The sequence below is a fragment of the Boleophthalmus pectinirostris genome, unplaced genomic scaffold (genome assembly GCF_026225935.1).
Source record: "Boleophthalmus pectinirostris isolate CB_2022bp ecotype Guang Dong unplaced genomic scaffold, ASM2622593v1 HiC_scaffold_14, whole genome shotgun sequence".
NCBI classification, from domain to species: domain Eukaryota; kingdom Metazoa; phylum Chordata; class Actinopteri; order Gobiiformes; family Gobiidae; genus Boleophthalmus; species Boleophthalmus pectinirostris.
The window spans coordinates 20,139,708-20,156,135 of record NW_026571047.1 but is presented as its reverse complement, the minus strand read 5'-3'; the positions used below and the strand labels follow the sequence as shown (position 1 = coordinate 20,156,135).

Genomic DNA, 16,428 nt, shown 5'->3' with positions numbered 1-16,428 from the left:
CCGTGTGAACCGTCCCTCCTCCCATACGACGCGTGGATCGTCCCTCCTCCCGTACATTGCGCAGACCTTCCCACTCTCCTGTACGTAGCGCGTACTGCCCCCCTCTCGTACGCTGCGTGGGCTACGCCACTAAACCAGACCTAAACTAGAACTAAACCATGCCTAAACCAGGACTAAACCATGTCTAAAACAGGTCTAAAACAGGTTTAAATCAAGGTCTTAAACAGGTCTAAAATCAGGACTAAAACAGGATTTAGCCAGGACTTAACCATGCCGTGTGGACTGCCTCCTCCCATAAGCCCCCCCAACCCTGTGAAATATTGTCTGATATAAAACCGGTCCGTGGCACAAAAAAGGTTGGGGATCACTGATTTAAGTAATATATTTTCTTCTGCAAACAAAAAGGCATACCCGATGTCATTACGTAAAGATAAAATTATACTCCACACCTCTACCAACATATTTTGAAATGCGGATTTGTGTGTTGGTTTAGCAGTTCTTCTCTCCATCTTCTCTAGAATGTAATTGGATGTAGTGTCTGAACATTTTAAACATAAATTGAAAATCTAATTGAAAACACAATGTCAGTCAATTTTCTTCTTTTCCATCTTTGCAAACCATTCAGCCCCTACTCTATAATCAATATTGTCTTTTACCATTCTAAGCTATTGTCACATTTCTACATGAGTGCATTGCAACATATCACTTTAAACCTGGTAATTGTGGTCTGTTTTGCCTAATCTGGATTGTAATTACAGTGTAACGCAGCGTGATCGGGACAGACCACTGATGTCCGCAATTAGCTGCTCCATCAAGTTCAACAAACAACTACAACTACAGCATATTAAACAGAGGTATTGGCATGACAGCTTTAGCATTAAGGCCTGTGCTATTGGATAGATACTGGAAATACAATAACTGTCACAACAAAGAAGATTAGGGAAGTGAGAAGAGCCTAATTCATCAAGGTATTTTTAGTCCAGCTAGAGATACGACTCTTGACTGTTAACTATATGCACATACTAAACTAAAAAACGAATTAACATATAAACCAAAAGGCAAAGAATCATAATTTTTAATCAGTGTTTTTATGCAGAAAGAAATGCTTAAATCAGGTGTTTATATTGTGAAATAAAAGCAAAAAATACTGCAAACAACAACAAAAAACTATTTTCAGCTCTATGTTATAATGCTGTTTCCTCATCAAAACACACCCGGGGTTGTGTTTCATACACACATGTTTAACACACATGTAGACAGACTAAAGGATTACTCAAATGTGTGAATGAAACTAAACACAACTCCAAGTGTGTTATATAGGGTAACATAGGGCCTTTAACAATACAGCAGCAAATATTTATTCAAATAGAATATGTTGTACAGAGTTAATACACCTACAGTATTTTCTTCACCATATTTTAATGAGACCTATTATATTACAGCTTGTTACAAGGAAATGGCACTATGAGGTGGAGCAAAGAATAATTTCTCCAGTTTTGAACAGAAAGTCAATAGACCCATCTTTTTAAGTCCTTTTATATCAATAAATAATGATCTAGCTGTGTATGGTAGTTTAACAGTAAAACCCAGAAAACATTGCCTTTTAAAGATGCATTGTGTAACTTTTCTGCTTTTATCCGTGGAGATATTATTGCTTTGTCTGGAATGTTTCACAGTTGGGCGTTATCCAAATTTTGATACTGTTAAACCTTTTCAGGATTTTACCAGGTTATACAGTATTACTGTATTACCAAAATGTTTTAGTACAACTTTGGTAAACTTAGAAGCCGCATCGTTAAACGGTCTATGTGTATGACCTGCAGACTTATAATCTCTGAAAAGTTTCACATGAACCATCTCCAACATGATACACACACAGAACAGACTCACCATCAGCCGCACATCCACACTCATATTCCACCGAGTCAAGTCTTTTAGTCCGACAGAAGCTGAACCGCATCAGCAACACAAAGAGCGCAAATAGTTTATGCAAATGAGCCATGTGGTTTTAAGTTTCATTTTTGTAAAACGTAAACAAATATGTGCACATGAAGCCAAAATGCTGCCAAATTGCAAAAGTACTAGTATTTTTTTTGGGGACCAACTCGCTTGAGGCCAGACTTGCCATCTTGTCTTGGTCTCCTTTTGAGCGTCACGTGACAATGGAATGAAACTCATTCCCCACGCAGTTAAAAGAAACATTATAGAGACTATTAGTTTTAAATCATGATAGCATTAAATTGAAAATACAACCACACATACATTTGTGCTGAGCAAACAATTTTAGGTATCAATAAATTATATTATTATATTAGGTCTTTATGTGCTGCAGATTTTTTCAATGATGGTAATGAAACTGATACTGTTGCTACTTTTTAATACTGTGGGATACTGTAATACCATATTACTGCCCAACCCTATTCACAGTATGGCATTAAATCTTGCTATCTACATGGAGACCAAACCAGACCAAGTTACAGATCAGATCTGTGAAGAGGCAACCCCAGTCACAGTCAGACTTTTTCCATGTATTTTTGAGCTATCAAACCACGTATAGTTCAATAAATGTAAGGCAGACTGGTTGTCATACCGTGGAACATTCCAAGCAGTGCAATGACATATCCATAGAAACAAACAGATGACGGACCCCAAACCGAAAAGTTACACAATGCATCTTTAGACATCATATTTCTTCTTTCATTTGCTATAAAATCTGTTTATTGTCAGTCTCCCTCAGTTTTTTTACGGTCAGACCTTTTAGCGCATGGAGACTGTTGTGTTGCTGTCATCCTTTTCCCATCTGATCGAGCTGAGATGTGGGTTTGACAGCGAGTTTTGGGGGATTCACTGATATCAGGACATAAATAACCCCAGATCTGTGCGCGCTGTGTTATGGGAGGTGCCTGTATTTCTGTTTTGGGGATGAAAGTCTTGGCGTTCTTTCATCTTGTTCTGCTGTCTCTCTGTCAGATTCAAAGTTGTCTGCAAACTTTTGGGTCTGGCTGCAGATAGTATTGTTTCCCTATTTGCAATGCTCACATATATTTAGAGTCTACTGTACGGTCCATAAATACAATTTTAGCTTGTGAGGCTAATGTTGTTGGTAATGTTGCATCCTGTCTCATTGAGGTGGACTAGTGCATATAGCCTACTTGTACATACACATTTATATATAATAATTATGTCTTATTTGACATCACTCTGGCTATTTTTGCTCTTTATTTTCAGTTTATTATTACCATACATTTTTGCTCTTTGTTCTTATATTTATTGTGATGTGTGAGCTATTGTGTCTAAATAATTTCCCTTGTGGATCAATAAATTTTTTCTAAGTTTAAGTCTAGTTTAGTCAGTATCAGTAAGCAAGATCACATGTTTGAACTTGAACTCAGATGAAGTTGGAAATAGAGCTGAACAATTAAGAGGAAAAATGTAAAATTGCAACATTTTCTGACAAACTTTGTGATTGCAGTTAGGATTCTGTTCAAAGTTCATAAAGTTACCATTTTAAACACACCCAGAAGAATTGACAAAAATACTACTGACAAACTAATACAAGAATCACATGAGAACATTTTTGTACAGATCTAAGCAGCTTTTTATGCAGAATAACATATTTTGTATTTGTGGAGGAAATTATGGTACTTCAAAATTTGCAGATTTGCAAATTGTGTCCATTCATATTGTGATTTCGATTTAATCTCGCAGGCCTAGTTTGAACCATTTGTCCTGTGGTCCTGTGAACCATTCGCCTCCCCCACCCTTCCCTTAATCCAACAGTAATTTCAATAGCTTTAGGATGTTTGTATTTACCCTTGGTAAAAAGTAATTGATGTGTAGTAAGAACATTGAGAGGATGTCTAAAAACAGCAGAGTAATTAGTACTCCAGTCTGTATCTGTGGAAAAAAACAGGTTCTTGGAGCTGATGTCAGTGAAGATTGCCAATGCCATTAATTTCCCTGTAATTCATCTGAAAAGTAAAGTTGTGCATCACAGCGATAAATTTAACAGACAATAAGTCTGGAGACATCACTGAAAACTTAAGCAATTCTTTCTGAATGGAAGTGAGTTGGAGACAGGCTTCTCCGACCTGACTATAACTTCTCCTTTAACTTCCTCAAGTCTCTGCACTGTCAGCTGAAATTGTGACCACAAACACAATCGTAACTATTTATTAGCAAAATGTGGCAGATATAATGCAGCGAGTCCTTCAGTGTTTCTCTGGAATACAGACTGAATCCAAGTTCAGACGGCTGTGATTGACAGGTGGGCTAGCCAATTAGGGACACACTTGGTCCATCTCATGGAAGTATAATAAAATAAAATAAAAAACATTTGTCTCTTCTGCACTACTTCTTCAGTACAGGCTCACACCTTCCACCTATGCATGTGCATGCCGTCCAAAGGTTTGTAATTAACAATTCAAAACTAAATATTCTGTCTTTTGAATTGTGAAAGTCCTCAAAATACCATGTTATACTCTATATATTATACAAAAGAACACTAAAATTTGTTTCTCTCTGGTATTTTCGTTCTGTGAAAGTATCTCACTGGAAGGAAAAGGTATGTGACCCCTGGTGTAAATAGTAAAAATCTGATTAAAAACATGCCATAGGTCACAAGGTGGTACACACAAAAAAACAATGCTTTATTTAATACTTTTTTTTTTTTTTTTTTTTTTTAGAAACTAGGAACCAGTGTTGTTAATAAAGATTGAACTGTATTGTATTGTCTCTTTCTTGGATATTGAACCTATTGTCTGGCACATTGGTTTTAGATTCAAAGTATTCTTCCCACATACAGTGATGGGAAGAATACTTTGAACATGTATTTAGTTACAGCATAGTGAATAGCTGCGTTTAAATGTATTTTGCAATGCTCTGCTGTGTATTTCTGGTATTTTAGAAAATACAAGGAAACCACCAAATGAAAAAGTAACTGGAGCCCAATACAGTTACTCAAAATTAGTATTATGTTCAATATTCTTAACACTGCAAAAAGAAATATCTACATAAGTTAAAATTACTTAAATTAAGAAAATTTTACTAGTAGATTCAACTTGACAATTTAAATGATGTACCAATAGAATATGTGTGTTTTTCTTAATTCAAGCAACATTAAATTTGGTTTCTTATTTAATTGCAAAGAGTTGTTTTTCTTATCATCAATGTAGCAAGATGTATTTTCATATTTTAAGTACAAAAAGCCTTGTTCTGTTAATTTTACTTGTCAAGGGAAATTTACCCAAATCATGATAAAACGCTCTTAATTCAAGTCATCTTAACTTGGCTAGATTTGAGTTTTTGCAGTGCTTGTATTTAGTGACTTACTCACATTGTCTATATATTACACTTTATTTTTTACTATCTGAAATGTGTTATGATGGAATAAACTTAACATAAGTCAACTATACACAAAAACTATAGAACATAAAGAAGATGAGATTAGAAGGAGCCTGATGACTAACGCTTATGCAATTACTTCCAGAGAGTGACATTGCCTGACACTGTCCAAACGACTCAAGTCAAGGCCCGCCTCTGGCCTTTGTGCTCAGTTTTCTTTCTTTTAAAGTCACATGTTTTTCTGTAGGCATCGCTCTTGTGTGACTGATGAGTGAGTCAGGCAGGAAGTTCAATCTCACAATTTGAGCAGGACTCTCACAAACAAACAGAAGTTGGATTTGCCCCTATCCGAGCGCCCGCATAGAGGATTACAACCACGTCTGGGCTGGCCACCTGTGAAGGCTCATTCCCTTCTCCAAAAACACACGAAAGGCTTTTCTTCAGATCCCTATGAGCTGCTGATGGAGGAGCGCTGTACTGTTATGGAGTGACAGATGAGAGAGAATAAGTGTGATGTGTCTGTCAGGGTGGTCCGCAGAGGGTGAGGGGGCATTTGTGGATGTGGTTGAAAGACAGACGCATGTGCAATAGTCACTGGTTTAACTGTCATCATGTTTATTGTTGTTACAAGTTTAATCGTGCATTGGAGGGTCTGATATGTAATTTCTCTGACTAGAATGTTCCACCGTATGACATTAAACAGTTCCACCTTACATTTATTCAAGCACAAGTGGTTTTACAGCTCGAAAATACCTCAAAAAACAGGCACTGACTGTGAGCCGGGTTTCCACTCCACAGATCTGACCTGTAACTTAGTCTGGTTTGGTGTCCATGAAGATAGAACACATATTATGCTAAACCAACCTTTTAAGCTTTTTGATAGTGTTGAGGTCTGTACTGATTCAAAACAGTACTTGCAAAGATATCTTTCTATCTTTTTGGACATCTTTCGGTTTCTGTTCAGACACGCGATGTTCATTTTCTTCTGTTATGTTTTCTCTATCTGTTACGTCACTGAAATTCAGAGGGAATCTCCATAAAAGGCAAAATAAGTTCAATAACTTCTGTCTAATCACTCTCCGAGTCTACCATCTTATTTTTGGTTTGTAGGCCTCTTGTTGTTGTTGTTGTTGTTGTTGTTGGTCTAGTCACAGAACCGCTGAGAACTACTTGGATTACTTTTATTTGCACCAGTAAAGGGATAGATTCTTTCATACATTCTTAGTGAGCCAGAGTGTTGGAGACGTGTGGAGACATTTTTTTTAAATATTCTATCCAGTCCTTGTATTTGCAGAGGTCGCTGGTGCTAGACTAGTGCATGTCAATGGCCATAGTTATCCTGACACTAAAAACAGTCTTACCCACTCCACAAAACATCTGAAACAAATCTATTAATACACCAGACTGTCCATGTGAATGTCTGTGTGAAAGAATAATGTTTGAAATAAAACTAACCTTGCACTGCATGAATCGTCGCATGTTGAGGGACTATTTTCTCATATATCAGTCCACCGCTGCCAAGCTTTCTATCAGGAAGTACAACTGCTACTGCTGCTCAGACATAAATCCTTCAAATACAAGGTTGAAGGATTTCAAGGTCAACACAGACATTCACATCGACAGTCTGGCGTTATAATAGATTTGTTTCGGGTGTTTTGCGGAGTGGGTAAGACTGTTTTTAGTGTCAGGATAACTATGGCCATTGATATGCACTAGCCTAGCACTAGCGACCTCTGCAAATACAAGGACTGGATGGAATATTAAAAAGTGTCTCCACACGTCTCCAACACTTTGACTCACTAGGAAATGTCTAGGTCCTATATCCAAAATTCTGAACTGTCTTTAAAGGCCCTGTAAGTGTTATTTTCCCCCTATGCATTTAAGCATTTATCTTGCTGTAGGAAGTAGTGGACTAAGGGACCGTGATGTCACAAATAATGTTCGGCTTCAGTCAAATGAAGCTCATGAGGCTAGCAGTTAAAAGAGCAAATTTGAAGCCATAATAGAAAGAGGAATTTATTTAATGACAAAACTGTGACAACCATAAAAGCACCAGGATCGTATAGAGCACGTTAATACAAACATTTTAAAGCCAAAATGAGAAGCCTAACATTTACAGTTACAGAGAAAGAGGCACCATTTTTTCAGTACAAAGTGAGTTGAAACTGGAGTCAATGGATCCAGAAGTGCGCTCATGTTCACTTCCTATTTGGAACGCAGAGTGAATTAACTCTGTGCATTTATATATACAGTCTATGGTCTTGACGCAGTACAGATATTTTGTATAAGGAGCTCTTGAGGTCAAAATAAGTCATATTCTTTTTGTCTTCATCTAATTAGAAAGCATTTTATAGTCCAATAATCAGGAAATGTGTGTTAGCACGGAAGCTGTTATTAGCTTTATTGTCATGGCTCCTTGAGAGTTGTGAAAAAGTCATTTAAACTCATTGCAGTGGTCATCTACAAACCAAAGAAACAAAAAAAGATATTTGAAAAGCTGATTTCAAATGTGATTACGTGTAGTATTTTAGCATTTTCAATTTTCTCTAACTTTTCAAACGTAAATTGAAATCTAATTGTAACCTTGCTTGTCAGTCAGTTTTCTTCTTTCAGTCTTTGCAAATCATTCAGCCCTACTAACACCTGGACTTGTTGTCATACTTTGCATAAGGTAAGTGTCGTGAGGAATAACTTTGGGCCGCTGCAAAAAACTAGTTGTAATTTTTTCACATTTTAAGATTATGCAAATCTGGCACACCACCTTCAAAAGCATAATGTATGTTTATTCCTTGTTCCTTAATACATGCATATCTAACACATGCAGTCGCACAAAAATCCATTTCTTTCTTGAATATTCCTGTAATGCCGTACCGTGAAACATTCTAGGCAAAGCACTAACATTTCTGTGGAGACAAGCAGGTAGCAGACCCCCACCAGAACTGTTACTTAGGGCACATTTAATTTATGAACTTTCAATATTTTTCATGAAATACAGTAAATTTGCTAATGAGACAGGGAATAATTAAACTGTGATAAACAAACAAGATTCCATTCTCCAAATAATTAGAATACAATTGTGCTGTCAAAATATGCCAAAAAGTATTTACAAAAGAATACCTGTTGCGAGACCACAGTGAAGAAAAACATGTTCTTTAGACAACAGAATGTCATTTTCAACATAAATTGTAGTATTTTCTTTTATATTACCATGTGGCCTTATATTTGTGTAATCCCTCAATCTTCGAGTTAGGTTTCATAGTGGTCCACTTGTCTATGTGCTGTTATACTTGTTCTGATACAGCACAAGGTCATTCTAAAGCTATTCAGGAAAGGTTCATTTCTGTCCTGTGAATGTGGCATTTTTAGTATTGATACTAGTTTCAGTTAGCCTAATTCATCAAACAGTTTCACTTTGTGGAAACCATCTGACCTCGCAGCATTAGGATTCGTTCACTTGACGGTAGGCAGCACTTTTTTTTACTTAACCAATCGTTGCTGTTTGGTCGTGACGTGTGTAGTGCACCAAATCCCATAGGTAGAAGGGCAATAACCTCTTTCCCCTTGATAGAATTCACCAAACATTCTCTTTGTTCTGGCTTTAAATCCTCGATCTTGGGAATTGTTACCAACACAGTATGGCTGTATGGCTCTTCGCTGATTGGCTGGTGCTCAGATTCGCACTTCCGGGTTCTTGCAAACCGTCTAGTGTATTCTGATTCCTGACCTACTTGCTGGAGAGAAATGAAATTGAGCGGAGGCACTAGGTGGCGCCAGCCTGGCTAGGTTTCAGTATCGATCAGTATCTGATTTCTGATAACAACTCACTCCTTGTGCTGTTGCCTCTTGACCAGATCGTTGGTTTTTAATTGACCTACTCGGATACTTTAAAATGCTTTAGGGGCCCATATTATGCTATTTTCTGCTATAATGTATGCTCATCACAATTAAAGAGAGAGAGAGAAAAAAACAAAACATCACAAACCTGGAGTTATGTTTTGTTGCATTCACACATGTTAAATGCATAAACCCTACATATTTAGGCTGAGTTCTTCTCTAAGACATTTGGATAAAGTCCTGGAATTGCCAGTCTCTGAACTAAAGATAAAATGTAGCTGTTAAATGGAAAACTACCACTTCATGACCTCACAAGGTGGAACAGAGCAATTTGAGCTTTGGAGATATAGACAGACCAATAATAAAGGATTACTCAGTCATGTGTGAATGAAACAAAACACAACTCCAAGTATGTTTTTGATGAGGAAACCACATTCAGACATGGCTTAAGGCTCATCAGAAGAATCAGTTTTGCATAATAAATAAAATTGAATACAATGTCATCAAATGGAATATCCCACCATATCATCAGTATCAATATTGTGTCCTATTGAGCAGATGTGGTGATTATTTAGACTTGAGGCTCTACACATCGTTATGACAACAGTAAACAGAGAGCAGCCTGCAGTGAAAGAGGCTCCTGGCACAGCTCAGCGCTCTGTTGACTCCATTCATTGATTCTGCTGCACAGCCCAAGGTCCACTGTGCTGTGTGTGGGTGCAGTGAGTATAAGGACTTCAATAGCTTTACTACTTTGCTGTAAGCTGGGAGCATTCATTGTCTGGTATTATCTCCAATTTTAATACTCATTAGTTTTGATAGCATGTTTAAATATTAACTTTATGGCAGCGATAAAACCGGTCGTAAACAAATTTGAAGAGATAGAATTGTTAAAAACGTAAAACTAATATAGTGTGTAATTGTTGATAGCATTTACAGTATTACTCACACCTTGCTGACCACTTGTTTCTTGGGACATATTTTTAGCAGCTCAGCACTAGCTAATCAGTAATTTGACTTAAAGGTGCATTGTGTAACTTTTCTGGTGGAGGGTCTGTCAGATGATTTTCTCCATGTAAATGTTATTGCTTTCTCTGGAATGTTTCACAATTTGACATTAAACCTTTCTATCTTCATGGAGATCAAACCAGTCCACGATTTACTAGGTATTTTTGAGCAGTAAAACTACCTGTAATTTAAAGGGACAGTCCAGAACTTTGAACATACGGCCTCATTTCCTAGTCAGCCAGAGTGTTGGAGACATGTGGAGCAGGGGTGGCACGGTTCACAAAATTCACGGTTTGGTTTGTACTGCGGTTTAAGGTTGCGGTTCTTGTTGTCTATGTGCTATGTTAGCTTAATTATCTACAATTTAGGATACAGCATTAAAAAAGTTATTAAATTATAGTTAGTAATATAATCATGGACAAACTGAATTTGACTTGACTTTAAGCACATTATTATTGGACATAGGCAGCTGTTGTGCTTCGGTGAAAAAATGTTACGACCTTCCTAACCCTCCTCAGGAGTCGGGATACTTGGTTTAGTGAGATTGTGCTCTTGGCTGCAAGGTTAGGGCCTGGCTCCACTGCACGCATCAGCGTTTATGCGCGTAACCTCGAGAAACCACAGCCGCACGTCACCACAAAGGCGTCTCCACCTGCAGCTGCAGCAGGACGTACATGCGCAGCACTGGCTCTGTGTTTGTCAATGGGAAAGATGATCAAACTTAACTGGGCGAGTTTAGCCACTTATATCAGGTCCACAGTGAAACTAACAGCAGAACAGACTTGTATTGACCTCCTGTACAGGCTGACCACGGCAAACGCCAGGATTTCAAAAGTAAATTTTAAAGCACTTATTAACAGTATTTCTGGACACACGACACAGAACAGCCCCTGGAGTAAATGCACAAACACAACCAAAGATTCATGCTCTCTGTGTATTTTGATGTGGATACGCTACTATGTTCACGTAAAGCATCAAAAAATAGGCTGGATCCTGTTTTCTGAAATCTATGCACACAGGACTCGCTGCTCCATAGTCGCGTCTAGCGCGTGCAGTGGAGCCGCCCTCAGTCACTTCCATGCATTCTAAAAGTTATGCATCCAAAAGTTGCAGTTTTTACGCTCACGTAGGGCGAAATATGCATGCCAGGCCCTTAGGAGCTGGCTGAAACAGAATCTGTTATGTAAATGTGTGTGTTGATAAAACTAACCTTGCATCACATTGTCGGACTATTTTCTCAGCAGCAGCGCAATTTTACTTTGCCGGTGTGAGGTGATATCAGTCCGCCGCTGCCAAGCTTTCTATCAGGAAGTACAACTCGCTGCTGCTTCTCAGACATAAATCCTTCAAATGCAACATTGGTTTTACTTCGAAAATTATTCTATCAACACAGACATTTACATCGATAGACTGGTGTAATAATAGATTTCCTTCAGGTGTTTTGTGGAGTGGGTAAGACAGTTTTTAGTGACAGGATAACTATGGCAGTTGACATGCACTAGCCTAACACCGGTGACCTCTGCAAATACAAGGACTGGATGGAATATTTAAAAAAATGTCTCCACATGTCTCCAACACTCTTGTTCACCAGGAAAAGAGGTATATGTATATATTATATCTGTGTCCATAATATACATATATTTGTTGTTGCTGTTAGATTTGTAATGAAATCTAGATACTGTGCAATTATAAGTTATATTGTACAGGAAATGAGTCTGTATGTTCTTTGTTAATTTGGGACTGTAGAAAAAAGGGGTGGGGTTAAAAAAGTATTTACTTCCCCCCACTTCTTTTTCAAACACAAGTAAAATCTGCGTGACATTTATTTTTGTTTATTATTATAGAAAACAAATATTTACTTTTTGTATTATATCTAGGTATTAATGTTTTCTATGCATGTCCGCTTTCTTCACATTCAAGAATCTGAAAACCACCAGTTTTTATTTTCAAAAACTGTACCCCCTCCCCAGAAAACACCACAAATAATTCTAAAATATTTCAATTTCAAGTCCCAAAAGTTAAATCTTTGCCCATATTGACATGCATCGGGTTCATTCCCCTCGGAAGTCCATAAAAAGTGTCCCTCGCTTTTGATCAAAGTGTGAATTATGCATATCTCCACAGCTGTCACAAGTGTCCAAAATCTCATATCCCATTCCAGACCTGCTCGCCCTGACAACCACCTCCCCCTTTAATGATAAAAGAGCTCCGATCATATCTTACCTACACTTTTAATTTCACCGCACACTTTAATCTCTCTTAATGCTTTAGACTTGTTTTGTATTTATGTGCGTGGGTAAATGTGTTCAAAGCTTGTAGAAACATAAATGGAGTCCACAGGTTGTTTTTCATATTTCTTTCTATTGAAGCTCACAACATTCACTGCCCACACAGCTCTATGGGAGGGGTCTAACAAGCATGTTTTTCTCAATGCTTATATTATAACCATAGTGTTTTCTGCTTTTGGCTTTCTTTCAAATGGCATTTAGTCTGCATTGAATTGCATTAACTGTATAGTATTTGGCATGGAGATCACTTCTTAGCTTTAATAAGGAGGAGTCCTCTTGGCTTTGAAGTCTATTGGTACTTTAGGGATTAAACTAACAATTATATGGCTAATCAATTATTCATATGTTTAATTTCTATTGCATATTTACAAAGCTTTACAGATGTGAAAGATCAAAACCATATTGCATTCCTATTTTGACTTAAAATGCCCATATTACACTATTATCTGATCTATGTTATGTTTCCTCATCACAAACAAACCTGGAGTTGTGGAGTTTTCTTTCATTCACACATGTTTAACACACAAATCCTGCATATTTAGGTGTTAAAAGTTCTTCTCTCAAATAGAAACCACTCTGTTCCACCTTTTGTTGTCATGTTGTAATACAGGACGTGCTCCACCTTACTCTTATCCTTATTACTAAACTCCACACACTACACTACATACACACTAGAATCATTTGTACGATTTCAGCCCTGGGATTGCCAGTGTAAGGGAGATGTTAACTTGAAAACTACGACTTTGTGACATCACAAAGTGGAACAGAATATTTTGAGCTTTGGAGATGTAGACAGACTAATAATAAAAGGTTACTCAAACATGTGTGAATGCAACTTCACATATTTTTGATGAGGTAACAGTGTTCTAACATGGTTTAAACCTCACAAGAATCCATTTTGTGTAATATAGGACCTTTAATTACTGCTGTGTTGTTGCTAATAAAACCTATTCTCTCAACACCATAAGTTTAAAACAGGGATCATCAAACTAAGGTCCGTGGGCCGACTATGGCCTGTCACGCTCCATTGATCGGCACCCCCAGCCCCTCTGCTTACCCCACCACTTCAGATGGCCCTATGAGGCAGTCCTCAAAAGTTGTCATTGCCTATTTTTTAAAATTACTTTTGGGCAAATAATAACACTTCTGCATCTTGTGTTTTGTTGATTTTTTCAATAAAAAAATTATATTTATATGACGTACTTATATTTACATGTAAATAATTATATGACCTATTTTACTGCTGAATTTGCCTCTGAATTTTCGTCACCTGACAAGCTCGAGATCAAGCAGTGACAGTCGATGCAGAGTTCTGTAGTGCAGTTAAGGACAGCAACATGGCAAGTGTTATAGTACAAAAAGTTGTCAGAGAGTGCTGAGTTTTCAAAGAACAGTGGATGACCGATTATGTTTTTGTTCAATGTAAGGACCGTGCAGTTTGTCTATGTAAAGAAAGTGTGATGGCTTTCAAAGAATATAATCTGCGTTGTCAGGATCAAACAATTCTTTTATACGGCCGACCTGACCCCATCACAGTCAGGAGCGATAATGTGGCCTCCAGAGAAAAAAGTTTGGTGACCCCTGGTATAAAATATAGATCCCTGAATTAGTTATCAATAATGTCTATCAATTAATAAATGAATGCACAAATCTCTAATCTGATTGATTGATTGATGTAGACCTCATTTGATCTGGTATCAAGGTAAACATACTTACAACTTTTCTTTTTGAGCCTGTTTCAGGAGTCATGATAATATGTAAATATTTGAATGACTCATCCGGTTATTTTTTCTTATTTAGACTTCTCCAGTGAAACTTTGATTAGTTGAATGCACGTCCCCACAACTGCATCCTCCCACTCATCTCATCTCTGTACAATCACATCTGACAAATTACTTTTATCCTTTGTTTTGGCTTGTAATTATGGGAGATCAAGTTACTCATGCATTATTTAGACCTGTGTTTTCTGCAGGCTTTTAGTGGTACTCTAGAGTCCCTTATTTCAAGTCCTGATTTTATTAAATTCAAGTTTGGTTTGCTTTTTATAGTCTTGGTTTAGTACTGGTCCACAGTTTGATCCCAGTTACCATGGTTTGGTCCCAATTTTGTTCCAATTTTGATGTTATGTAAACGTGAATGCAGCTCAAATAATTTCTGGGGTTGTACCTAGTTGATTGATTTTAGATTTAAAGGTGCACTGTGCATAGTTTTGCTTTGGAATATTCTACAATATTCCACATTTAACCTATCTATCTTGTATTTATTCCATTAAAGGTGATTTTATTTCTCTAAAATACAATTAAAGTATTTTCCGGACTAAAAGTTGCTCCAGTGTATAAGTCACACCAGCCAAAAATGCATAATGAAGAAGAAAAAAACATATAAGCTGCACCTGACTATAAGCTGCACTTTTTGGGGGAAGTTTATATTGTAAAATCAGAGACCATCAGACTATCAGAGACCAGGAACCAACATTTCATCAAATGCAAGTTATAGTAATAACAATAGAACAGAGAACATCAGGCTGAATAGGCATCTGGTATGTTAACGTCACATATGAACAGTTCTTCAGATTAAACTATAGCATAAACAACAGAACAGAACAAGTTTACCAAACTCTCCATCTCACTCCAAATCACTAAATCCATTAAATTCTTGATCCTCGGTGTCACTTCTGTGCAACTCCCATAGAATAAATTATTATAGATCCATGGCAATTCCACGAGCTCTGAAGGTAAAGAGAGCGCCACTTCCTCTTCTGTGTAGCTGTCGTCAGACTCAGCATCAGTTCCAGTTAGAATTATTCCGGCCTTTCTGAAATCCCGATGGATGGTTTCGATTGTCACTGAAGTCCAGGCTTTGTTGATTCATCCAGTGACTTCCAGGAAAGTTGCATGGTGCACTCTCCTGGTTACCATGAAGCTGTGTTCTCCATCCCCGCTTTCCACCAGTCCTTCACAAGTTTCTCACTCACTCCGAACTTTCTTTCTGCTGCTCAATTACTGCTTTCGGCTGAATATTTCACTACTTGCAGCAGAACACATGCAGGAGGCATGTGCAGTAGAGTGAAGTAACAGTGGTACAGAAGTAATAGGAGCAACAGATACTGACACACAATACTAGAGCCTCTTGTGGCTGTCAGTGTGAAAATTTTAATATATAAGTCACACCATAGTATAAGTCGCAGGAAACACCCAAACTATGAAAAAAACTGTGACTTATAGTCTGAAAAATACGGTACTCAGAATTGACCTGTTACTTGGCTTGCTGTGCCCTCCACCAGCAGAGTTACACAGTTGCCATTTAAGTTTGATTTAATATGTATCTTGTATCTTTGGCGCTCAGTGTTTATGTTGCATCTATTACTAAAGATGACATATGCAACTTTTCAACAACAACAATAATAATAATAATAATAATAATACATTTTATTTATATAGCACTTTTCTAAACACTCAAATACACTGTACAAAGAATGTAATTTAAAAAGTACAAATGTATAAACGGGCAAAATAAGCATAATAAGCAGGTTAGGCATTATAAAAGCAGTTCTAAATAATTGGGTTTTGAGCAGTTTCTTAAAGGTGGGGAGTTCAGTACAGTCACAGATTTGCTGAGGTAGTGAGTTCTAGAGGGTTGGGGTGGAGATGGAGAAGGATCTGTCTTCCCAGATTTTCTGGTCTAGGGTCTGTTATTGCTTTGCATGTTCCACAGTATGGTATTAAACTTAAATTTGACTACAATTCAGTACACATGATAGCTAGATAGATAAATATCTTTTTTGAAAACTCGTGGCCCAGAGTAAAAAAAAGTTGTCTACATGGATATAGATGTGGAGAAATACCCCAGGCAAAACAATAACATCTCCAGAAAACTTTGAAAGAATCTCAGTTGGGTGAAATCTATTTCTGACTCCGATAATTTACTGAATGTCTCTCACCACTCTTCACCCCCA

General features: G+C 37.4%; 1 protein-coding gene across 3 annotated transcripts in view; it reads left to right on the top strand.

Moving 5' to 3' along the window:
• sema4gb (sema domain, immunoglobulin domain (Ig), transmembrane domain (TM) and short cytoplasmic domain, (semaphorin) 4Gb) overlaps nt 1-16,428 on the top strand; it is a 118,113-nt gene that overhangs the window by 34,678 nt on the left and 67,007 nt on the right. Inside the window, exon 1 of one of the 3 annotated variants that reach the window (XM_055150275.1) lies at nt 5,691-5,884. The exons of the other annotated variants lie outside the window; for them this stretch is intronic. Within the exon in view, the coding sequence (XP_055006250.1) occupies nt 5,857-5,884 (28 nt within the window). The 5' untranslated portion in view covers nt 5,691-5,856. Of the gene's footprint in view, nt 1-5,690; nt 5,885-16,428 lie in introns of those variants that run through there. 3 annotated transcript variants of the gene reach the window in all.